This window comes from Solanum pennellii, chromosome 1 (assembly GCF_001406875.1).
Source record: "Solanum pennellii chromosome 1, SPENNV200".
Classification (NCBI taxonomy): Eukaryota; Viridiplantae; Streptophyta; class Magnoliopsida; order Solanales; family Solanaceae; genus Solanum; species Solanum pennellii.
This window is the reverse complement of record NC_028637.1, coordinates 105,576,854-105,601,795: the sequence shown is the minus strand read 5'-3', so window position 1 is coordinate 105,601,795 and position 24,942 is coordinate 105,576,854. Positions and strand designations below refer to the sequence as shown.

The following is a 24,942-nucleotide window of genomic DNA, read 5'->3' as shown; positions in this document are numbered from 1 at the left end:
AGTTAGGATATGTTTTTGAGTATGTTTGATCGTTTATGATTAATAAATTATATATGATGACAAGAGAAATTAATAGAGAATTGCTCTTTTGATTATTTGAGGTGCATGTTGTTGTGATATTGTTCAATAAAATGTACAATGACTTATTATTAGCTTAATTATAATTATCCTCTTCTCAGCTAACAATATCAATATTCTTTTATTATCTTTGTTTTAGTATTATTTTCTAGAGAAACTTAAAATATTATTATCTATGCATCATTTTGTTTGGATGATGCATGTCATATGTACTAAGAAAGAGCAACACTTTTTGTTTCTCACTTTCTCCTACCTTGTGTTATATTTGCATAATACACGCAGGAAAACACAGCATTTAAGTGTCTGTTTTCCTGTATAGGATATTAATTTCATATTTTATATTAAATAATATAACTTATAACGAAAACCCGTAATAGGCCATACAGCATGCTTGTAGGTGTAGGGGTTGCATAATAAAAAAATAAAAATAAAATTCACCAGATAAAGCTTTTGTTGCCACATATATAAATTTTGCCTACAAGATTTTAATATCAGAATGTTTAAGAACAATGAACCTATTCAATCATTCACAAATTCTATCTTATGGGGCCAAACAAAAAATTAAAAACTTAACAAAGGTCCTTATTTAAAAATCTTACACTTTTGATTATTTTTTTAAAAAAAATATTAATTTAAGACGAAACACTTCAAAAAGAACCACAATAATTTCCTATGCTGGTAGTAGTAACCAGTAGCAAAGCCAGAATTTACTTAACAAATCTAGAGAAGTAAATACATAAAATAAACAAAATAAATTAATATCTACTATATATATACACATCAATAAACGAAAATTATAGTGGGCTACCGTCATCGGGGTCCAACAATATTACCAGAAACGAGTCGCGTGGTTGGGTGATGCACCAACCCAGTCCAAATTCCAAACCCTAAGCTGAGGTGGCGAATACTGGGCCCACAATGCACCCCTAAATTAGGGCTTTGTAGACGTGGTTGGGCCTCCACTTTGTCCCCTCTTCACTCAACATTTTGATATTACAAAATTGTCCACGGCCCCCGCGCGTCGACTTCCTTCCAACCTTCTTTTTGTCTTTGCCGCCCTTATGGGTCCCACTGTTTACATGGCACGTGACGTGTCATCTTCCCCCCTCTCTTCCCCCTATTTAAACACCCCTCTTACTCCATCCTCCACACATCTTCTAATTTTACAAACAAAAGAAAATCTCTTTCTCTTCTCTCAAAGTCTCAACAGTTAATTATCATATAATCTTTGGTAAAAATTACCTTCTTACTTTTATCAACTTTGAAATATGGCTGTTGATTCGGTTTTATCATCTCCGTTGGGTCCTCCTGCTTGTGAGAAAGATGCAAAAGCACTTCAATTCATCGAAGAGATGACTAGAAATGCTGATGCTGTTCAACAAAGAGTATTGGATGAGATATTAACTCGAAACTCCCAAACTGAATACCTCAAACGCTTTAAATTGGACGGCGTTACTGACCGTGAAACCTTTAAATCCATTATTCCCGTCGTAACTTATGAAGATCTTCAACCGGAGATTCAACGGATCGCTAACGGCGATCGTTCTCCTATCTTATCCGCTCATCCCATCTCTGAATTCCTCACTAGGTGAGCAAACCCGCTATGATCGTAGAATATATTATTCTATTCGTTCGATTTAATTTATGTGACATTATTATTAATTATTTTTCAATTTATTGATATGTGTTTTTTTATTTGTTAATTAACAGCTCTGGAACGTCAGCTGGTGAAAGGAAACTGATGCCAACAATTAAAGAAGAGTTAGATCGTCGCCAGCTACTTTACAGTCTTCTTATGCCAGTTATGAACCTGTAAGTATAATAAATGCAAAAGCAACTTTGAGTTACGTTACCTTTTTGGTATCCGAATTATTCGGGTAACATAAAGCATATTTCTTACGAAACTTCATTTACGTGACAGATACGTGCCTGGATTAGACAAAGGCAAAGGACTATACTTCTTGTTTATCAAATCCGAGACGAAAACTCCAGGTGGGCTATTGGCCCGACCCGTTTTGACAAGCTATTACAAAAGTGAACATTTCAAAAGCAGACCTCATGACCCATACAATGTTTACACAAGCCCAAATGAAACAATCCTTTGTTCCGACTCTTTCCAGAGCATGTACACTCAAATGCTCTGCGGTCTCTATGAGCGCGAGCAAGTTCTTCGGCTCGGCGCTGTTTTTGCCTCGGGCCTTGTCCGAGCCATTCGATTCTTGCAGCTCCACTGGGAGGAACTTGCTCTTGACATTCGAACTGGAACTCTGAACCCACAAATTACCAACCCTTCCGTTTGCGAACGGATGGGTAAAATCATTAAACCGAATCCAGAGCTAGCTGATTTTGTTGCAAATGAATGTTGTAAGGAAAATTGGGAAGGAATTATCACGAGGATTTGGCCTAAGACAAAGTACCTTGACGTTATCGTTACGGGTGCTATGGCTCAGTACATTCCTACTCTTGATTATTACAGTGGTGGATTACCAAAAGCGTGCACTATGTACGCAGCTTCCGAGTGTTACTTTGGGCTTAATTTAAATCCCATGTGTAAGCCCTCGGAAGTTTCGTACACCATCATGCCAAACATGGGTTATTTTGAATTTTTACCCCATGACCCTACATCAACAACAACAACTTCCTCACCTACCAATCTCGTTGACCTTGTCGATGTTGAAGTTGGAAAAGAGTACGAGCTCGTCATCACAACATACGCCGGTTTATACCGTTACAGAGTCGGAGACATCCTCCGAGTCACCGGGTTTCACAACTCAGCCCCGCAGTTCCATTTTGTCCGGAGAAAAAATGTTCTATTGAGCATTGACTCTGACAAAACTGATGAAGCTGAGTTACAGGGAGCCGTGGAGAATGCTTCGAAATTACTCAGGGAGTTCAACACCAGCGTGGTTGAGTACACTAGTTATGCAGATACAAAGACAATTCCAGGACATTACGTGATATATTGGGAGTTATTAATGAAGGATTTGAACAATTCTCCTAGTGATGAAGTATTGAACCGATGTTGTTTAGCGATGGAAGAGTCACTCAACACAGTCTATCGACAAGGGCGAGTTGCTTGCAACTCAATTGGTCCATTGGAAATTCGAGTGGTGAAAAATGGTACATTTGAAGAATTAATGGATTATGCAATTTCAAGAGGTGCTTCCATTAACCAATATAAGGTGCCTAGATGTGTGAATTTTGCACCTATTTTGGAACTTCTTGACTCAAGAGTAATGTCAAGACACTTTAGCCCATCCTTACCTCAATGGACACCTGAACGACGTCGTTGAAGAGGTGGAGAAGTGTTTATTAATTACACATGCATCAGTAGAGGAGAGTCAATGAAGGATGTGATTCCCTAAAACTTTTTTTTTTTTGTCTTTTTTTTTTTTAATTTTATTTTCTTGTCTTACTTTTGTGATTAGATGGGTCCTGATTGTAACTAGACGAGGACGTTCAGCAGAATTAGGTTTGTACGTTATGGCTCAGTTAACCTGTGAAAATGATGTATCCATGCTTGTTAAATGAACTGTTTCTTTCTTCCAAGTTCAGCTCATCTATGTTTTTTTAAAAAAAAATACGATTAAAATTTAGATTTTACGAGTTCAATCTTTAAGTTTATTGACATCAAACCGTTAGGTTATAAATTCGTATCTACAATTCATGGTAACTTTAGTCATTTTTGCCTAAAACATTATACTTCGCATTAAAAGTACTAGGTATAGATGAACATGCCACTCTTATACATTCGTTCCAAATTAAAGAGGATCTCTATATATATACATCTATAATTTTTTTATGTGACTTCAAATGTCTGACTTTATAATTTTTGAAAAAAATGTATAAATTTAGAGATTATTAAAAATTATAAATCTTATATTATTTAAAAATATTTAATGTATTTTCCAAGTAATTTTTAAGTTGCGTAGACTAGTTTAATTGACTTGTTATAACAAGTTACTTCTTTTTCAGGTTATCAAAAACTATGCTTTCTAAAATATGTTATACATGTTATTGCATGCAACTCAACTTGATGGTATAAAAATATGTGGAAATAAATACAATTACATACAAACACTACAATAAAATTAAAAGAGATATTTATACCAAGTGTTTACTAAAAATATTCATATATATTATTATCGCTGATTATAATAACGATAATATTATAATTATCGTTTAATAATTACCATAAAATTCTTTATTTGTTGTAATAAAATGAAAATGGGAGGGATTAGTTTGCTCTATGTTTTAAAATATTATCTGTTTGTGATGAACATGACCCCTCCATGGAAAGTGGAAGGTCCCCATCAGTTTTTTAATATGTATTTTAGTTGCATTATTGAGCTTTATTTTATAAGTGTAACATATAATTTAAGTCTGTCTAGCCTTAGATACTATTGCCAGACTTTTAGGAATCCAATTTTTAATTTTTGTGGCTTTTCGTCTAAACAGAAAGTTTAGTCTCTTTTTTCTGACTTTGTTTATGGGTTTATAATAATCAAGTTTTTAATTGTCTCTAGTTAATATTTTTCGTGGACTATTTGTGAAAATGGAGACATCTCTTAAATTTCTGATGTATAAAGTGGCCTGCTTGACTTGAGACAGAAATTCATGGATAAAAAAATTAGTTAATTCTGTCTGCTAAATAATATGGTTTGCCAACTCATAGCAATAAATGACGAATCATAAAAAAAGGAATTTTAGAAATAAGTTTTACTTTTTTTTAAAAAAAAGAACAATTTTACCATATATTCGTTTAGCTCTTACTCATAGGACTGGAAATGGAGAAGTACTAAACGCCTATCAACTTGTTGAAATAAGTTTACTCGATAAATAATTGGAAATAATTTTACAAAGAAATACTATAACAACGAAAAATGTGTCAAAAAAATTGATAAGAGTATTCCATACAATTTTCCTTTTTTTGAAGAATTTGTGAAACAAGAAATTATCGTACTTTTTCTTTTTAGTCTATATAAAAAATAATATTTTTTTTAAATTTTTTTTATTTTTAACTTTCTGTATGACATATTTAAGGTATGAATTAAAAAAATTAATACATTCTACGTATTTTAATTTAATACGAAAAGATTCAAAAGATTATTTTAATCTTAACGAATGGTATATTATATGTATTTCGGGCTATAATATATATCTTCGTGATGAACGTGATCCCATCCATGGAAAGTGAAGGCCTCTGTCTCGAGCTATGAAGAAGTGACACGATAACTTCAATTGCTTTATTAAACTCTTTTTTTTAATACCACAACATACTATAATTTAATTACACTTAAATTATCCTTAGATACTCTTGCCATACTTTTAGGACTCTTAATATTTTTATTATTATCAGTTTTGCTTTTCATATTAGAAAGTTCACCAGTCCTTTTCTCAGATAATATAATTATTTTAGCCTTTTTTCCGGGTCTTAATTGTCTGTAATGGTTGATTTTTAATGGACCTCGACGGAGAAAACAAAAAAAAGAAAATCAAATTAAAATTTGTTGTTGTACCTGCTTATTGAATTGAGACCAGAATTCAATGGGAATTTTAATTATGAAATAATAAAGAAAAATTTCAGAATTTGCCCCAACTCAGGCAATTAATGTTGGAACATAAAATAAGGTAAAGGTTTACTTTATTTTTTTAAAAAAATAAAATTAAAATTAGGGGTACGAAAGGGGGAAATGGGGGAAGGATTTACGGGGCGGAGAATCAACGGATCAGTACCTTACCAACCATCTCTCAAAGTTTAAATTGTTAATTGATTGAGCTGCTAGGATTTTACGAGCTGATAATTTTATTGATAAAAAAATTATTAATTTTTAGACTCAAGAACTCAATAAGATATTGTTAAAGAATGATAAAAGTCTCACATCAGTGGTTAATGAGATGTGTGGAGTCCTTATAAAGCTTGGGCAATCCTTCTCCATTTGAGCTAGCTTTTGGGGTATCAGTTAGGCCTAAGACCTAATTTTATAAATATAGACAAAAAATAAATTTTCTTATAGCGTAATTATGTTTAAATCATTAACCAGTGAGCTATGTAAACCTTTATGCCTAGCTAGAGGAATGTGAATTACAAATATTTAATTTTGTGCCATACAACTTTGAAAGTTTGGATAACCCTATTTTTGTCTTTTTGTTGTATTAATCCATGATCATTAAGTATGAGATAAATCATATCCATGAGTGATGATAATGCCTTCTTAACCTAACTTTTTTTCACTAATTTTTTCGATAAGATAAAGGATTATATTGAAACAAGATACCTAATCTCTCAATCCATGATGTTTGTCAAATTATATATGCATATACCAATTAACAAGTACTACCATAAGGATTAGGAATAAATGCGGTCCCAAACACTTCAATGAACCAGTTTATAAAATATATAAATTACGTATATTTTATATATACTTAATATACATATAGCATACATATTGATAGTGTATTGCGTGCATTTTTATTATATTCATAAAAGGAAAAAATATAAATTTCCCTTTTAACTTTCGAAAAATTAGCTACACATTTAAACTATTATAGTGACCTATTATATTGAAAAGTGAATTTTCTTACCCCTATAACAGATTTGGCAAAAAGTAAATTAAAAATAAAAAAATAGACGTATCAGTTTGAAATTAAAATTAAAAAAAATAAATTAGAATCCTCTTTCCCATCACCATAGCACCTCCTCACATCTTCTTCTTCAAACCTTACCCATTGTCCACTTCCTCTTTTTTTTTTTCATTTTCATCACACTTTTTATTTTTTTATCACAATCTGAAAGCACGGCTGTCTTTTAAATCACAATTAGGTTAATTCTCATAGATTTGTTAGTGAATAATTTTATTTTATCTAAAAAAAATTTGATTGATTGTTTCTATCTTTTTCATTTATTTGACTTTATTAAAGAATTTTTTATTGTTAATCAATTTTTGTATTTGATGGTCATAACAATTTTATGGATTTGATGGTGATGGATGGCGGGTGATAAACATTAATAGAGGTAATTAGGGTGGTGAAGAAGAAAAGATCGAAATTGATAATGGTGGTGATGATATTGGATGTTGGGCGACAAAATAGTGAAGGTGAGGCCAGATATAATTTTTCGATGAAATGGGAATTGAAAGTAGGTGAAATTTGTGATGAAGAAGATATAATTATTACACAATTAAAACAATTAATTAGAAATTAGTTAGAGTAAAATATAGTTAACAAAAGAAAAATAAATTAATTTTTTTATAATTTATGACATGACGCTGACATATTGTTGATGTGACAACGAGTGTAATACACCATATAATGTGAGAGTGGCGTTATACATCTCAGGATGATAACAAATTTACTTTTGAATATTAAAATGTATAATAAATTATTATGATAGCATGTAATTGACTTTTAAGAATAAATTTCGAAAAAAAAACTATATATGTCAGGAGGAATATTGTAAATGGGCATTGTAGCTAAATTAGTTCCTAGTCCAATAAGGAGTCAAGGACCTGTAGCTTTTTAAGTGGGCTAATCAAGTAAGTATTGCCAACCCAAAATACTAGGCTTGGTCTGGCCCATTTTGGAAATGTACTTGTCAATTTGTGTTCCACCAGGTGTCATCTTTAGGGATTGAAGTATTTAGCTTCATTCTTTAGCCAAATGAAAACATGAAAATTATATTAAAAATTATGATTTGAGTAATAAATATTATTTTATTTATAATTAAGAAATTTTGGATTTGAGTTCATTATATATTCAATATAATGAATACAATATTATATTTTATTAATTTGACATAACTTACAAACAATTGAACATTAACATAAATCAATGTTCTTAAAGTAACATGTTTATAAATAATTAAAAAATATAAAATGAAGATCTTGTTGGTTTAACATGACTTGTTAACATGATAAATTTTCAATCAACATAACTTGTGAGTTGTGGTTAATTCAAAGATAGGTATACTGAAGATCATATTCAAAGTCACACAACATTCATCATAAACTGTGAAAAATAAAGAGCATACTTGTAATAATGCATCGTCGCCTAATATGACTTGAAATAACGCAAATTTATTAATCCATCATGACTTGTGAACAATAATACAAGAATAGTTAAATTGTATTGTAAATCAAAAATTATTATATCAAATAAATTGTGAATAATAAAATTTTAAGCACAACAAAAATTATAAGTAACATCATAAACTACCTAGTGTTACTTGTAAAATCTATTCTAGTAAAATGTCTAGTTATGAAGTTACGTGCGGTATAAATTTTAGTTACAATGATAAAAATAAAATAATAGCGCCAAATATATTTACTCTTTCCGTTTGAAAAAGATTAACATAGTTAGATTTGAAATGGAATTTAAGAAAAGAAAGAAGACTTTTTAATCTTATGATTCTAATTTAAAGTTATGTCAAATGTATCAAAATGCCCTTTAATTTTATTATCTTATACATGTCATGTATAAAATTAGAATTTAAATATCGCTCAAAAATAAATAAATCATTCTTCTTAAATTAAATTTAAAAAAAAAAAAGATCATTCGAAAGGAGTAATATTTATCAAATCATCCATTTTTTTATAATCGTCGTTATCTATCCACACGTTTAGATCTTTTGAATGTGTTTACGGTGCAATTAGCATTAGGCCATTACGGTCGTCCTTTTCGGGTCGGGTCGGATATATACCAGTTTTCCTGGTTTTGGATCGGAAAGAGGGCAGAGAGAGAAGGAGCAGTAGTGGTTGTCAATGGCAGCCTTCTCCTTCTCCCTCTCTACTTCTCCTCAACCTATACGCAATTTCAAACGCCTAACTATTTCTCCCTCTCTTTCTTCTCTTCCCTCTCGTTCAACCAAAATTCGTAATAAATCTTTGCACTTAAGAACTGCTTCAATTTCTGCTTCTTCGGCTTCTTCTTACGATGATTTCAGTGCTAGCAACCAGAATTCTCGATCCAAGGTTATTTAGATATTGAATTTGCATATCCTGGTATTTTAATTTTGTTTTTCTTTTGATTTTGTTGATTTGGTTTAATATGTATGTCTGTATCAACAGTTTTTTCGTAGTAGTTGAGTTACTGTTGTTTTGCTGCTAAACCTAAACTAGGTTGCCTTATCGCTCTCTATACATGGAAATCAATTGCCTAATTATGCCAAGCGGAGGTTGATTTGTGGTTGTGATCATTATTAGCTTCAATCAACTAACGTCACCTCCTGACTTTAAATGAGAACTGTTTGGTTTAGAGGTGAATTTAGCACATTGTTGAGCTTGGACAATTGTGTACACATATTGGAACTTTAAAGGACTAGTTTAGAAGAAATTTATGTAAATATGTCACTGGTGTATTTGTTGCCTTTTGATCCTGGATGCTCTCTGGTTAGTTGGGAGATGAGTCTTAACTAAAGAGAAAGTAGTTTGGCTTTAGAGTTTTATTCATTTTAAAGACGTAGTGTTGATGCATTGAGAGCTGATCCTTGGGTTGATTCATGGCTGCTTATGATCTTTCATCCTGTAACTTATTACGGGGAATGAAAATGCTTGAAAATTATTGATCACTAACTGAAGAGGTTTGACATTTGTCTTATTCAGCGAAGCTATGATATTTTTCTCAAAAAGTATTTTTATGTACTATTGTTTAGGCAAAAGCAACAGAAATCATAGCTGGAGTTGAGTTGCATTCATGTTCTTTAAATTTGTTACTCGTTGATGTACTACAAAATGTTTTAGGTACTATTTACTGCATTAGAAAAACTAGTATTGTCATAATAATGACTTGGGTTAAAAGTTTTATTTGCTCGTTGTTTGTACTTCCTAGTTCCTTCTATATGTTGCACAATTGATGATTTTTCTTTCACAAATAACCAACCTTGGAAATTGTTCCGTTTAGGAAATGTTATCATAATGCTGAACTTGATTAAAGATTTCTATTTCTTTTTTGTCTTTGTTTCTTACCAGAAATCAGTCCTCTCAAACTTGATACAAGAGATAGAGCCATTGGATGTGAGCCTTATTCAAAAAGATGTACCACCCACTACCATTGATGCAATGAAAAGAACTATATCAGGCATGTTGGGCTTGCTTCCATCAGACCAGTTTCAAGTTCTAATTGAAGCTTTGTGGGAACCAATCTCCAAGCTTTTGATCTCTTCAATGATGACTGGGTATGCTTTATCTTTTAGCATGAGCACCTCTTGCCCACAACCTCACCATATTTGTGCTTAGTAGTATTTAGTTTTAGGGATCAACACAAAGATAGAGGAAAGAAGATTTGGTTAAGATTATAGCCAGTATGGCCATCTTACTTAATACCCATTTTCTTTTGGGAGTATTATAATTAGCATGATCAGCCACCTCCACTCCTCTTTCCTTTTTCTTTATTTTCTTTAGCATGGGTGTATCATTTCTCCTATTCAGGACAATTGAAATCCTACTGACTGCAACCATTTTTATTTGATAAGTAAATAAAAAGACGCATCCTGTTGTGTAAAATATTAATAACGTTGAAAAGGATAGACGATGTAATACCTTAAACACTCGATGGATGCAGTTGTGTTAGATTTAAACTGCATCAATTTTTTTGTTACCTCAAACACTATATTCCTCCTCTCTTTTTTTGTTGTGCAAATAACAAAACTGAAAAAAAATGGAACAGCGAGAGATGGAAGAAATGAACTATTCTTACAAAACTCTAGCAAAAGGAGCTTGAATTGCTTCTGTTGCTCATTCAACTCGATGCTTGTAGTGACATATAGCATAAAATGCAATCCATTGTAATATTGCAGGTATACACTACGGAATGCTGAGTACAGGCTTTGTCTTGAAAAGAACATTGAAATATATGATGGAAACATTGGTAGACAAAAGCTTGAAGATTCCAAAGTTGGAGATGAGAAATTGCTGAATGAAAATATATCGAGCAAAAAATCTGAACAGAAACAACCAACATCAGAAGGAAAGAGTGAACTTTCACCTGATATTCCAGACTTTGGTAAAATGACCCCTGAAGCTCAGCAATACATATTAGACCTACAGACTCGCTTAGCGTCTTACAAAAAGGTAGAATCAGCACTCCAGTGTATGCACATTATATTCTTTTTTTAATCAAGGAAAGTAAAACTTCATTAAGACTGCACCCATCGATGCTGAAAATTACAAGCAAAAGTCAAAGGGGTTAGTACCAGTACAGAGATCTTCCACATGCTTACTAAGGAGCTGACAAAGTCAAAAAACTGATAGAAGTTATTTACAGTTTGTTGTTTACTCCAGCCGAATAGAGTGTACTCCTTATATTCATGGTTTAGATCCCTTGAAGTATAGGGTTTACTTCTAGAATACCTTGTTTAAATATTTTCATCTTGTCCGAACAATAAATTATCATGTCTGTTGTTTGTGTGTTGAAGGAACTTCGTGAAGTTAAGAGGAAAAGTGCAGCTCTTCAGATGCAACAATTTGTAGGTGAGGAGAAGAATGAGTTGTTGGACTACTTAAGATCATTGCTTCCGGAGAAGGTAATGGTTCTTTTCCTGTATAACATGTCAACTGTCCTTTTCTTACAACTCCATAAGAAGTTTATCCTCTAATAATGACTACTACTACGTCTCAAGAGTCGAGCCAAGCTAGCCGGTGATTGCTGTATGAATTTCAGTATCCATTTCGTTCCATTTGGACCCTTTCGTTTCAATTTTCAATAGGCTCTTTATATTTTTCGCTGACATATAAATCTTTGAATGATAAAAAAAAAAAGAGCAAATTCTAAACATAATGTAGGTGTATCAACAGCTAACCCTAACTAGTTGTATGGATCTTTTGCATAAACATTTTATGTATGTGAAAATAATTAGACTAAGCTACCCAAATTAGTTGCTTATATGGATCATTTGCATAAACATTTACGTATGTGAGAAATATTCAAGCAAGGTGACAGATTCAAAACGATACAGGAAAGATGTATTCCATTGCTCCAACTTTGTTTTCCATTAATCTGCTTGGATACATTGGAGTTCTTGTTGCTTATAACCATAAAAAAGGAGGAAAATAATATGGTTCTTGCTGGACTTACTGATGTGCTGGATGTCAATGAAACTAAAAGTTATGGAAGCAATTTAAGACAAAATTTTTAGTATTAGTCTATTTTTGGATGAATTTTAGGGAGAGAAGGGGTGGGATAAGGTTATGAAAAAAGCCTTAGGTTTCAGAACGGAAGAGGACCTTGTTAGTTGGACTTTTTCTGTCTCTAAGGAGACCACAGAATATGGACAAGGTAAAAGATATATGTGGGGTTCAAAGTGAAATATCACCTATTCAAGTTCTTCTTTTTTACACAGATAAAGAACTAAGAAAAAAATGCTTCTCGCCTACTTTTTTTTCTTAAAGATGTCCAAGAACTCCCTAAGTGGCCGGTGGCATTCTGTTAAAAACTCAGTGGATAATGGGCCTTGCCATTTACCCTTCTCCACTTAAATGTTAGGCTTTTGTTTGTGGCAGGTACAAATCTGTGATGTGCGCCTGACCCACGTATCACGCACTGCACTTGTTCTCTCTATTCTTTCTATTGTATAGTTTTGTTATTGAGGGTAGGGAGAATCTATCTTATGTTGTTAATTGATTTTACAAACATTGCAGCTTGTTTTTTTCCATTAATAGTTTCTATTAATCTCGACTTATTCTATATTTTTGCTGTCTCTTGATATGCGTTCTTTCGCTTCCCTGTAATTGTAGTTGTGTGATCTCTTGGTTGTTCACACTCTTCCTTTCAGAATTGGAAATTAGGAAACTTATATCTTCCTTATTCCTATCTAATTGTCTTCCTTTGTCTTTGCTTTGCTCACTATCAACAATTCAACATCAATGCAGGTTGCTGAGCTATCAGAACCAACATCCCTGGAAGTAAAGGAGACCATCCGTTCAGTAGTCCATGGACTACTCGCAACTCTATCACCCAGAATGCATTCTAAGGCTCCTGATCTATCAGAAAATAGCTCTGCAGGAACTGTAAATATTGGAGCTGAAGATTCCATCGATCTTGTTGAGAACACATCCATTCACTTCCAACCTCAGATATCATTGACTCGAGATTATTTGGCTCGTCTGTTGTTTTGGTGAGAACACTTTCTCAATGATCTATATGCTTAGGTTTGCAAATGTATTAATGTACAAGTATGAATCAAATGCTTTACTTGCTCCAAACTGTATTAGGTTAGCTGCAATCCTTACTCTGCTTTCCCCATTTTTAGTCTTTCTCTTTCTGGTTTGATCAGATGTCTTCCTGTCAATCTTATGCATATGTTACTCATCTACCAGATTGTTAGCTGTCTGAATGAGCTCCTGTGATCATGTAACGTTAGACATCTGTTACTCATGCTACTCTGTTTGTTGAATATCTTATGCGCTGCTGTGTTGGTTCATGATATCAAACTGTTTGTACTAGTTTCTCTCACTATTTTGATAACCACTGGGTTTACTGGCTTTGAGCTGGATGCTGAATTTTACTACTCCTACTTGGTATTTAAAGATAAGAACTTTGACTTTGTCCCTTGATAATTCATCAGGTGCATGCTACTAGGGCACTATCTTAGGGGTCTAGAATACCGGGTGGAGCTTACTGAACTGTTATCCTTGCCATGTGGGTTAAAGAACGAAGGTTTGAGCAATTAGCAAGTTGATTACACTTGTTTTTAGCCAAACAATGCCAAGAAAGGTTTCAATAAGCAAGTTGATGGAGCACTTGTCTGGTTTAATTTGGTTGACTTTGTAAATAGGCGAGTTTGTTTGACTACAGTGTGCTGGCTGAAATATGAGTCTGCATATGGTAGGTGATTCTGTAATTATTTGATGTAATATTCGATAGAATGGTCATCATGCTAGTCTGTCAAGTATGTCTACTCTTGTTATTTTGATTTACTAATGCTCGTCTGTGGACTCTTGATGTATAACTAGGTGGGAGTAAGAGAGTATTTTAAGGCTTTGAACTAGTACTAAGATGTTCAGGATGTACTGTTCAGAATTCATTTTAATATAACCAGTGAAGAACAAATGCTTATTCATTAATTTTCTCCCTTTTTTTCCCTTTCTTTAGGAGGAGTATGTTGGGCTCTAGAAACAGTTTTTTGGCTTTATATTGTTAGTATATATGTGAAATTAACCTCACTTAGATGCCTGAACATTCGTTACTTCTCTTGCTAATTATTGATTTATAAGTACTTCAAATAGGTACCTCTTTTCTTCTTTTTTTAAAAAATAATTCGCTGTCAGTTTGCACACCTCGATAAATGTTTCTATATAACATCTTGAATCAAGAATAACTGAGTAATGAGATTGTTTTAAATGAGAGAGGCAGAAAGGGACATTGATGAGTAAAAAGAAATGGGAGTAATTGAAGTCCAGAATTCATCTCAATTTTCTCATAGGTAATAAGCACACTTACATTGCATACAAACATTAATAAGTCCTAGAGGAGCTCTTATTCTCTGAAAATTTTGAAAGTTTTGGATGCAGAAAGCAAAGCAGGATGAGAAATGTGGTAAGTAGGAGTATTGTTATTTCTAAGGACATTTGGGCTTTCCCTTAGAGTTCTTCATGTCCCTATAACAAGGGCATTGATGCTTATTTCCATAAGTCCCATTTGGAACGCATTTGCACTTTGCACAGCATAACTCACAGTATTTCACGCACCGATCCTTCAGTCCTGCCTTGGAGCACCGAGCCTCGCATTTCTGCGCGCAGTACACTGTACCATACAACATTGAATTGAGCTCAACTTCTATAATTATTAAGAACATAAAAGAATAGCGTATTAGATTACCTAAAAAATAACTACAGATATTAATAACTCGAAAAGTAAGCTATTTAGTGCTCAAAACCTTGACATATCGATTAGGGTTATTGTGTGGCAAAAAGACGTGTGTTTAACAGACTAAATATAGTTTAGTTTTTTTCAAAAAAAAATGTGCATAGCGAAAGCTTAGTGTCCAACCAAGGTTTTTAAATTTGAAGTTGTGCAAGAGTGAATGGCGATGATATTTACCTGATTTGGCGGTTGCAGGTTGAAGAAAGGAGGATGTCAAAAGCAGAGCAAAGAGCAACATAAAAGCTACCAAAAACCTCTTCATTTTGGCTCTCTCAACTCAAGAAATGTTTCTTTGAAAACTAAGAATTTTAAGACAAAGTAGAAAAGGAGATACAGTGCATTTATAGACCCGTCGCAGGGTTTATTTTATTTTTTATTTTGTTTTATATTCCTCAATAACGGACGGGTTCTCAAATAAGTAAAAAGATAGGTTCTCATCAGTTGAGTTGTGAATATTATGAGTGTTTTCTTATCTGTTCAGAATTAATGTTTAAATTTACATTACAATTTTTCAAGCAATATCAGCGTATTGCATTAATGTACATTGGTTTAAAAAAAATATTTTTACATGCAACTGAATTATACTATGTCAATACGGTAACGATGGTTTTTTAAAGATAATATATATATTATTGAATCTTTCTTATATACTGCAGTGTTTGACAATTACTTCAAATCATGATTTTAGACATTTTTGTACTTTTATAAAAAAAAAATTCCTTTTTATGAATTCTTGGCTCCACGACTGAAGCAGTCACATGACATTTGTAGAAGGGGTCTCCGTTATGCAAGTCATTGCACTATATATATATAATATTTACTAATAGCGAATAATTCCACACCTAATTACTTCGACTCAAACCATAATAGAAAATTTCTGTCCATATTTCATGTATCTCAACACTTACTTTGAGTTTAAATCTTGAATATGCACCTTCTTAATAATGGATTATTATCTAAGCTCTGCTCCTTTTGAGAAATCAAATAATATGCCTTGCATATTTTTTTTAAAATAAATTATAACTATAACAACAATAATAACATATTCGGTGTAATTCTTCTAATATGATCGTGAAAGGATAATATACGCATATCTCACCCTTCCCTTTGTATGTGGAGATGTTTCCGATGGAGCCGTTTGAATTTTTTATTGTTTCTGAAATTCAAAACAAATTGGGCGCTGGCAGCAGAGAAGTCAGTCGAGTGTGCAGAGACAGCTGTGTAGCAAGGTCAGTACACGGATTTTTCTGCAAAGAGAAAACGTACATCCAATTGCCTCATCACTTATCTTTATATCTTTCTGAAACTGGGCGTGCGGTGCCATATTCTGATGGTGATGGCACATTATTGTATGACGTAAATCCACAATGTACACCTTATTCATTTTGTATGTAATATATGAGCTTGCACATTTTGTCTTTACGTGCAAAATACAGCAAGGGTAGATTCATCGTTTTGTGTATTAAAAGATAATTTGGGCTGAATGGTCTCTCTCTATAGCCAGGGATCACTCCCACTCTAAAGTGGCACTGGTTTTGTTTATTTGGATCAACATCTAAGTACACAAACCAATTAATGTTTGTGTTTTCAAAACCCAAATTAAGATAAGCTTCTGGATAAAAAAAAATATTTATCTATGTAACGTTATATTTCTTTCTTTCTTCACTACTCAAAATGCACCTGAATTGAGACTTTGGTATGTTACAAGTGCAACTATAGATTGTTAATTTCGTAAATTTTAGGGTCTGAAACCGCCGCCAACAGCTTAGAATGCTAGTCTTTACAATATCTGATATTGGTATAAAATGAGCGAACATAAGAGGAAGAGACACTTCAGTAGTGTTACTAGTCGTGCACAACCAGTTTAGATGTCTCATAAATCAGCACTCTACTTTATACAAATGTTACAACATACATGAGATTGATCAAACAGAAAAACAGATAGTTGAAGCAACCATCTACAAAGATTCCACGATTGCTGTCCTACATCCTTTTCTACAATACCTAGCTAGTCTATATTGTATCTACAAAGATTACTGCAGAAACCATTAAGTACCTTTTTAAGTTGATGAAATGTGACTGCAGAAAGATCAGCCTCCGCTACTACATAGTGGATGAGAATGCCGAGTGTACAAGTTCCCTTTGTCTTGGTCAGTTGATGCCAACAGATTTACCTGCATCATATCCATGAAAGAATATAAGGCACCCAGGTGAAATAACAGGCTCAATGTCAAAAATCGATTTGTCAAGGCAGTGAATTGAACCTTAACAATTTCTGAGTTTGAGCTTGGACGTATATATGCTGCCAAAACGCTCATGCTAAAATCCTGAAAACAACATAATATCAGTACAGTTCTGTGATTTGAGGGATTGACTTATTGCTGTATCTGCCTTCAACTCTGGATTGAACTGATCTCAACCAATACAAGTGCCAAGTTAAGGTTGCATGAGAAGCTTCATGAAAGATATTTCAACTTCTAGCTTGGTCCAACTAAACATCTGGCACACTAGACCTGTTTAGATGGACAAGTTGACTATGTATTGCATACTAAGAGGCTTATAGATCATCAATTTGAGGGGGAAAAGGGTCCTTAAGTCACACAGATCGTTTCTAGTTGGTGTTTATTTCAAATGACACTTAAATCATTTCATTTGAAATTTCCTCGTTAACCCAAATGTTTCCTACCAAATAGAAGTTTTAAGACATTAAGCCTTTTGACAGTTTCATGGGGATAAATAAGTTGAAAAACTTGAGTGCTGGATATACTAGTTTACCTCTTCTTTTTTTCCCCTCGTGTTAATAGATTGGAAGCAAAAGCCTCCAGATCTACAAAAACATTTTTCAACATTAAAATCTCTCTCCCATGTGCTCACACACGAGAACAATTTCTGGACACTGAAACAATCTAATCAGACCCTCTTCACTGATGATGTAAGACCCATTAGGTTACTGATTGCTATTAGATATATTATTACAATTCCAAATGTTAATATGAACTGCTATCTGATTTCGTCAATTGACACATGGATAGAGGAATTTAATTCGCTTAAAAACTAGTAGAGACATTTTTATATTAAAAATAAAAGGAAAAGAGAAGTAGAAAAAACTTGTTACGTGAAAAGAGGACTTACTCTGAAAGGATCACCCCTCAATGATTGGACAAACATTGAAGCTCCTGAACCTTTTCCCTGAGAAACAAGAAGATGTAATCTAAGTCAAATAGCATCGAGTGGCAATTATGATGTTATGATGGTAAAGATAATCATCATCTTGTCGAATCAGTTAAATATGTAAGACATGGTAGAAAAGCAAGGAAGGTTATTGAAGTGTGACAATCAATAAACCAGGTTACCTCCAATGATACATCTCTAAGCCGCCTACCCGTTTGAGCACAACAGATGCGGACTACATGTTCATCACAGCTTCCGCTGATGACATAATCCCTTCCGTTCATGTAATAAGATCGCGTGTAATTCTGAGAGCTCCCTGTTGAAGTAATACTAAAATCTAGATGGAGCCTCCCATCAACAGCTAACAGTTGTTTCACCTGCCAATAATTTTTCCATCTTCTCGATAAATCTTGGAAAAGGATGACGTTTTGCGACATATAAATATCCATAAAAAAAATTCTTCCATAAATCTTTTCATTTTACTTCGTATTATGTCAGTTTAGTACATATTCCTCTTAGAATAGTCCTAGAACTCCTCCACATGAATGGTGGGCATAATTTTTACGAAACAAAATTCAAAGTTTTTTCGGCTTGTCAAAGAAAATTAGGGGAAGAAGAAGTTATTCCTCAGTAAATAACGACTGGCTAAGAGCTTTACAGATCCTTTAACAAAATTGTAAGAGAAGAATCATAAAATAAGAATTTTTAAAATGCTTTAGGAGTTCTTGCTTCTTTTTGCATATCAATCTTTGGTTTCACAGGAACATGCCGCCTGGGATATTCCAGGAAGCTGATCCTGAATGATTGTCCTCTTCCTTTCACCCTCAATAGAAGCTTTGCTGTAGGTATTAAACAGCAATCCTCATTCTGTAGAGCTTAGCCAGTTCTTAAGTCTCTTTTCTCCTGTTCCATTGGCCAATTCTTTGTGTAGCGGCTAGTGCATATAGGTGACTTTTCTCCATGTTTCTCTTCCAATGTGAGGTTTGGACAAATATGTATCCACATTAACTAGTCATTTCCCAACAGCAATTTGATGATTTTATCGGATTGAACTCAGTCTCTCGCTACTATCTAGCCTTGATTAAAGAATACGAGGTTGATGGCGGAAGTCCATTTAAGATGGTGAAATCCAAGAACTAGAATATGGTTATTTTTAATAAATATATGTTATATGATATGATTTCTCTGTGTTTATGCATTGAAATTTTTGTAACAGGGACAGATCACAAAAAAGCTCCAGACAAGCACAATAAGAGCAGGGATCTCGCATAATTCATGATAAATGGGACAAAACCTCTGACTTATAACAAATTACCTCATTGTCAACAGCTGAGACAAGAAGATATTGGTCATCAGGAGAAAAGCAAACCATCACATTTCCTCGAGAACTTAAAGCAGTGTAGCAAGGATGGTTTGGTTTCTGTCTTAAATCCCACAACTTAACATCCCGATCAAATGATGAAGTGGCAAAAATAGATGGAGAGTGGTGTGCAAATTTAACGACATTTATATGTTCTCGATGCATATCATCAAACACCTGCAACCGTCTGCCACTGCTAATGTCGTACAGAGCAACATGTTTTGAGTATCCACTTGCAAGAAATAATTCATCGGTAGAGTTGACATGAACAGACGTTAACTGGTCAAAGTCATCAAACATAATTGAACCTGCACTCTGATGACTGCCTGTGGCTGTTGTAGGCATCAACCGGATGTCATATAATCTAAGTGAACCATTATCAGAACCAGCAATGACCTGAAAAAAACAAAAGGATTTTTATCAAAACAGGCAGTTGCTCAAGTTCAATGACTTGGCATGGTTAAGCCTACAACACCAAAAAACAATATGCATGGTGAATGTATCTTTTACACAGCAGCTGACAATTGCTCTGCAGAAAAGTTCATGGAAACCAGGAGGACCAATGGCAATTTATCATAGAGAAATCGACTTCCATAATATAGGCAAATCCCTTTGATATTACTTGAGAATTACAACCTCTGGATGCGCCCAAAAGATGGATTATTATTCAGTGTTCGGATGACATTACTCAAGAAATGAACCACGATGGAGGTCGAAATTATAAATAGTATCAGGCGTAAACCAGAAACAGCAAGGAGCATGTACGCACAGATTAGGATTTCAAGGAACACAATTCCCAGGTGATTACTTCACATGATACAGTCACAACTTACACCTTTTATATAATATACCTTGGAGGGATAATTTTTGAGCCAGCATAAACCCAGAACACTGTTCATTGCTCCAAGTGAGGGAATATAACTGACAATTTTTTCACTCTCATGGTTGATAACAATTACTTCACCATCCAGTGTTCCAAAAACCATAAGGCTTGCATCAGATGGATGATACTCAAATTGGCGTGGTCGGTAACTTCTTTGATCATCTCTTGCTGTGGTGCCCACGATCGAGAGGGGACGAAGGGAAGGCCAAGCAACAGAACCAACTTTTGCAGCAGACAATGACCTAGAATAAAAGTATTGCGACTTTCTCCTAGGAGAGGGCCCATGAGTATGGTTTGCTCTAATCTCACGCTTTTGCAGAATGCTGACAACACTGTCCTTATACTTCCTCTTATACGGCAGGTGCTCAAATTTTTCTGAGAAGATCAATATGGCCTTTTCTCTGTCAACCTTCCTAATATGCAAGTTATCTAGAATTTTCAGGTTTGGCAGTGAAGCTATCATGTACTCACGGTAGAATTTTTCAAAACATATCGGTGAAGGATTATGAGATATACACTTCTTTGGAGTAATGTAAGGAAGCCGTGTGTCAGACAAACGGAAGAATGGTTCTTCGTCATCCTGCATCTCCAACGTTCCAAAAGAAACCTGTCATGATGCAATAAAAAGACAATTTGTCATTTTTCCCCACTCAAATACGAGGCACTGAGGAATGGGTTCGGCAGCGAAATCAAGTTTTAGCATGCAAAAGTTAAAGCAGCTCGTTGAAGCAGACAGATGATGATGTTAAAGATGGGATAATTTGTAACTACAACTCCCTCGTTTTTGGATATCAAGATTAGAAGAAAAGAAAAAGAAATAGAGAAAAAAGCTACGAGAAGGAGTAATATGTATTTCTGTTATCTATATCACTGGTCTTCCAGGTCCAATTTAAATAAGAAGGGGAAAATGGTCAAGTGTCCATGAAAAATTATATATGTAACAATAATACAAAAATAAATGTTGTATACCTCATTTCGCAGATTAAGCAGATCCTCCCAACCAGGAGGTACATCAGGCAAGAGTTCCATGAAACTCGTTTCACGATCCTGACTTGAAAAGTCCACTTCACTGTCATCAGATGAATCTTCTGTTTCGCTACTCATATCAAGATTCATATCAGTATTATTCAAATATTGGTCTTCTTCATTAAAAATCCTATACATGATATTTTCACCACTAACTGACGGTGCTTCATCATGAATACTAGTCTGCATATGATCTGAATCCCAGTAATCATTCCTTCTATCTGATGCAGCATGCTTCCGTGCTTCATCATCCTGTAAGAAATGCTGAAAGCGTAATTCAACTAAGGCGGGGAGTTTCGCAAGTGCAGCAGTGGTAGTCCATAAATTAGTGATTCTTGTTTCACACAATGAAAGGAACTTCAAATTTGGCATGCAGGTAAAACAGTCCTCACGGAAATTCGTAAGTGATGCACTGAAATCTAGATTAAGAGTGTGCATCCGCGCAAAATTCCCAATCATGTTGAGTTTTCGGAAATGGGAGGACCTCAGATTCAGGATTTGGCATGGTAAGCCGCGTTGAGCAAGATCCCTGAAAAACACATCTAAAGGAAATGAATGCACATCAACTTAATAACTGCATAAGGAGAACCTATCGATTTCACAATGTGCCTAAACAAAACAAAAGAAAAAGAAATATATGCATCAGTCAAAATCTGGGGAAAAATGAACACTCACACTATAACAGAAAATTATCAATTTTAGAATCATTTGATTTAGAAATAGTGACATGCTTATCTAATGAATAATTGATACAAAACAACTTTCTCCTTTATACTTCTGTTCAATCTAATTCTGAATATATTTCAAGTAGATGATCTAAAGATTTTCAATCTACACCAGCTAGGCCAATGGAGGAGCTAGGATTTTCAGTAAAGGGGTTCAAAATATAAAAAGAAAAACACACAAAGAAGCCAAGGAGATTGAAGATCTATATATATATACACACAATTTTAACCCCTTCCACCCACTTGGCTCCTACCCTGCTAAGCTCACAGATTTTAAAATTGATCTTTGGTAAATAAGGTTCTTATAATTGCTAAAGGTATTTTGTTTTACTTTACATCTTCTTTACAGAAGTTTCATTTTTCATAACATCTTCATGGCAGTTATTCAAACAACCCGGTATCGTGCATGTACCTAATATTCTGAGACGGTTACAAATCTTAGAAGGTAAAGTCTGATTGGCGGACAGAATCAATGTTTCATATTCTTTTCTTATGAGTTTAACCCCATCCAGAAAGGTAAAATAAATTTAGTGCCATGTGCTGATTCCTCCTGTATATATTAGTAAAAACTAAAACTTCTCTCATGAAATACATAAATATAGAAATCTAAGCGGAAAAAGTTTTACAGGTAATAGATGAGATAGTCTATATGTTAGCAAGAAACCAACAGATGCAATTCATATTTCATAATTGAAAGGTATGTTCAGTCCATACTGTTTAATGCATTTATTTATCTACTTTTCAAATATACTTATTCAAAATATGGTTGCATCTGTGGCAAAGCAAAACATATTATCAATTGTGGCAAAGAGTTAGGAATACAATATACAACTGTAGCAATACGTACAGCAAGAAGTCCTTTCCAAACAATATATCCTGGATATCAACAACTCGAAGCTTCCTACTGCTGACACGCATTAAAGCAAGAAGATACTCCCAACTCAGGATGCAGACAGATCTATTTATAATATCTACTGCATCAATCTCAGAAAGATCAGCTTCCGTCAACAAATCGAGTAGTGGGTGGAAATCAGTATCCTTGATGTCATCCAGCAAAATCACTAAGCTAGACACCTCATGGCGGGCTTTTTTCAGTTTGGCCTGGGTTGCAATATGGGATGTAAGAATGTAAGATTTCAGATTAAATAGATGACGAAACAAGTAGCACATTCTGGAGCAAAAATCACAAAAAATATGGCTAGTACTGAGAAGGATAAAGGAACTCATCTACCAAGTAACAGTAAGCATATCCCTTTATCATGCATTAGCCACACTTATGGACCCAAACCAGGAAATACATTTATCTAGAATCTAGAAGAAAATAGTTTCTTGAAACAAATATCAATTCATATGTTTCCCCAATATAGATTCTATAAGAAAATCATCTTTTCCCCGAAGATATTCAGCAGTTAGATGTCTACATCAAAGGCTGAGCAAGTGAAATCAAGTATTGTAAGCATGAAATTATAGTAACATTGGCATTTCAAATTGTTGTAAACACTGGACAACTACAGTATCACAAACCTTGAAAAGAGCTGACAGAACTTGTTTATTAGGTGGAACTCCTCTAGCCTGACAAGAATACATGTACCTGGACCCAATTTGAGAAAATAACAAATACCAAACCCTTTGTCAGGAACATTACAAAGCAATAACAATAAAACTTACACAAAAATAAAGCATCAGCCCTGTTATCAAATAGAAGGGCAAGTCAACCCAGCATTGCTACACTGGAAGTCAGCCTGAGACATAACATGCTTCATGTCAAAGTTTAGGGAACATGATTAAGGTTTATATTTTCATTTTACTTAGACTTGTCATAATCTTTTACTTAGAATCATGTTTTCAGAGATCAAAGTTGATTAAGAGTTTTGAGGCCATCAAATTTACTTTTCCATTATGTTTAAACTTGTCATTTATCCTTCTTATATTATGTCTTCAGAGATAAAAGTAAATTGTAAATGTATTACTTTTTCCCTCTTATTTGACACATGAATAAGATGTAGCACAGAGCAAAATCACAAATTCCACTAGTATCTTAATTTCTGGACCAGATGCTTCAGTATATCCCTCTTGCTGAAAATGATACCAACATTCAGGCATGATTAAATATCAATCTGCAAATCCATGGCCAACAATTTTATCCCGCTAGTGAGGTCTGGGGAGGTACGCAGACCTTAGCACTGCCTCGTGTAGTTAACTGCAAATCCGTCGGCGTTAAACAATTTTATCATATATCTACCAGCTACAACGAAGGCGGACAACAAATCACTCTCTATCTGACTATCTTATGCCGGTCTAATTAATTTAGCATCAAGTTTAGCGGGGATAATCCAAAAGTAGATAATTTTACCTAAAAACAAGTGAGTTCAGTATCAACGACCGAGAATATCAAGCAGCAGAATCAATGGATACAACGAGCAGCAATCTCAACTCTAAAAATCTCCATAATCGACAAAAATAGTGTAAAATGTCATAAATTTTAGTTTCCAGTAGAGAAAAACCGCGATAACAAAAGGAGACACGGCGGGATTTACATTTGATGAAATTGAAATGTAAGCATACACACGTGATGAGGTAAAATTAGAGAATGAAATTGTTCACCTTGTTTCTAAGGACGAGATATCGGTGGTGGTCATGACGATAGCTCCGACGATAACAGCGGGGAAGACGATGAGTACGATTACTACAAAGTTCCGATGATCGACTAGATTACTCCGATACAGTTGGCCGTTACATGCGAAGAAGCAATTTTTGGAATCAAAAAGTCTCCCTAATTTGTCTCAGCATTTTATATGATTTTGAGCCCTCTCTCATTTTTATTTTTTATTTTTTATTTTTTA

General features: G+C 34.1%; 4 protein-coding genes across 7 annotated transcripts; 2 read left to right on the top strand and 2 right to left on the bottom strand.

The window, feature by feature from the left end:
- Nucleotides 1-1,228: 1,228 nt before the first annotated feature.
- LOC107013196 (probable indole-3-acetic acid-amido synthetase GH3.1) lies at nt 1,229-3,627 on the top strand. The gene is made up of 3 exons (XM_015213172.1): nt 1,229-1,666; nt 1,789-1,890; nt 2,000-3,627. Exons 1-3 carry the CDS (start codon nt 1,347-1,349, stop codon nt 3,369-3,371), a joined length of 1,794 nt encoding a protein of 597 aa, XP_015068658.1. The 5' UTR covers nt 1,229-1,346; the 3' UTR covers nt 3,372-3,627.
- Nucleotides 3,628-8,626: 4,999 nt separating this feature from the next.
- Nucleotides 8,627-14,135, top strand: LOC107007891. The gene is made up of 6 exons (XM_015206723.1): nt 8,627-9,047; nt 10,044-10,249; nt 10,871-11,144; nt 11,489-11,596; nt 12,942-13,186; nt 13,637-14,135. Exons 1-6 carry the CDS (start codon nt 8,838-8,840, stop codon nt 13,740-13,742), a joined length of 1,149 nt encoding a protein of 382 aa, XP_015062209.1. The 5' UTR covers nt 8,627-8,837; the 3' UTR covers nt 13,743-14,135.
- A 306-nt stretch (nt 14,136-14,441) lies between these two features.
- On the bottom strand, nt 14,442-15,312 carry LOC107008518 (peamaclein). Its single transcript, XM_015207592.2, has 2 exons — nt 15,112-15,312; nt 14,442-14,814 (listed from the first exon to the last, which is right to left on the bottom strand). The coding sequence occupies exons 1-2, from the start codon at nt 15,194-15,196 to the stop codon at nt 14,630-14,632; spliced, it is 270 nt and encodes an 89-aa protein (XP_015063078.1). The 5' UTR covers nt 15,197-15,312; the 3' UTR covers nt 14,442-14,629.
- A 1,438-nt stretch (nt 15,313-16,750) lies between these two features.
- Nucleotides 16,751-24,942, bottom strand: LOC107008517. Of its 4 annotated transcripts, none has more exons than XM_027918831.1 (11): nt 24,704-24,940; nt 24,453-24,542; nt 23,624-23,690; nt 22,947-23,200; nt 21,318-21,903; nt 20,317-20,955; nt 19,421-19,861; nt 18,288-18,482; nt 18,067-18,123; nt 17,199-17,261; nt 16,751-17,108 (listed from the first exon to the last, which is right to left on the bottom strand). In XM_027918831.1, the coding sequence occupies exons 3-11, from the start codon at nt 23,684-23,686 to the stop codon at nt 17,025-17,027; spliced, it is 2,382 nt and encodes a 793-aa protein (XP_027774632.1). In that variant the 5' UTR covers nt 23,687-23,690; nt 24,453-24,542; nt 24,704-24,940; the 3' UTR covers nt 16,751-17,024. The 4 variants fall into 4 exon arrangements, with proteins under 4 accessions (XP_027774632.1, XP_015063076.1, XP_015063075.1 ...); XM_015207590.2 differs by having other exon boundaries at nt 24,453-24,534; XM_015207589.2 differs by lacking the exon at nt 24,453-24,542 and having other exon boundaries at nt 24,704-24,939.

What these genes read in the sequence shown, in the direction of transcription:
- LOC107007891 (XM_015206723.1), top strand. Translation starts at nt 8,838, where the DNA reads ATGGCAGCCTTCTCCTTCTCCCTCTCTACTTCTCCTCAACCTATACGC. An exon ending in ACCAGAATTCTCGATCCAAG is followed by an intron (nt 9,048 to 10,043) that starts GTTATTTAGATA and finishes GTTTCTTACCAG; the next exon opens with AAATCAGTCCTCTCAAACTT. An exon ending in GCTTAGCGTCTTACAAAAAG is followed by an intron (nt 11,145 to 11,488) that starts GTAGAATCAGCA and finishes TGTGTGTTGAAG; the next exon opens with GAACTTCGTGAAGTTAAGAG.
- LOC107008517 (XM_015207589.2), bottom strand. Translation starts at nt 24,738, where the DNA reads ATGACCACCACCGATATCTCGTCCTTAGAAACAAG. An exon ending in TTTGGAAAGGACTTCTTGCT is followed by an intron (nt 21,904 to 22,946) that starts GTACGTATTGCT and finishes TGTGTTTTTCAG; the next exon opens with GGATCTTGCTCAACGCGGCT. An exon ending in TGAGGGGTGATCCTTTCAGA is followed by an intron (nt 17,262 to 18,066) that starts GTAAGTCCTCTT and finishes TGTTGTTTTCAG; the next exon opens with GATTTTAGCATGAGCGTTTT.
- LOC107013196 (XM_015213172.1), top strand. Translation starts at nt 1,347, where the DNA reads ATGGCTGTTGATTCGGTTTTATCATCTCCGTTGGGTCCTCCTGCTTGT. An exon ending in ATCTCTGAATTCCTCACTAG is followed by an intron (nt 1,667 to 1,788) that starts GTGAGCAAACCC and finishes GTTAATTAACAG; the next exon opens with CTCTGGAACGTCAGCTGGTG. An exon ending in CTTATGCCAGTTATGAACCT is followed by an intron (nt 1,891 to 1,999) that starts GTAAGTATAATA and finishes TTTACGTGACAG; the next exon opens with ATACGTGCCTGGATTAGACA.
- LOC107008518 (XM_015207592.2), bottom strand. Translation starts at nt 15,196, where the DNA reads ATGAAGAGGTTTTTGGTAGCTTTTATGTTGCTCTTTGCTCTGCTTTTG. An exon ending in ACCTGCAACCGCCAAATCAG is followed by an intron (nt 14,815 to 15,111) that starts GTAAATATCATC and finishes TGTATGGTACAG; the next exon opens with TGTACTGCGCGCAGAAATGC.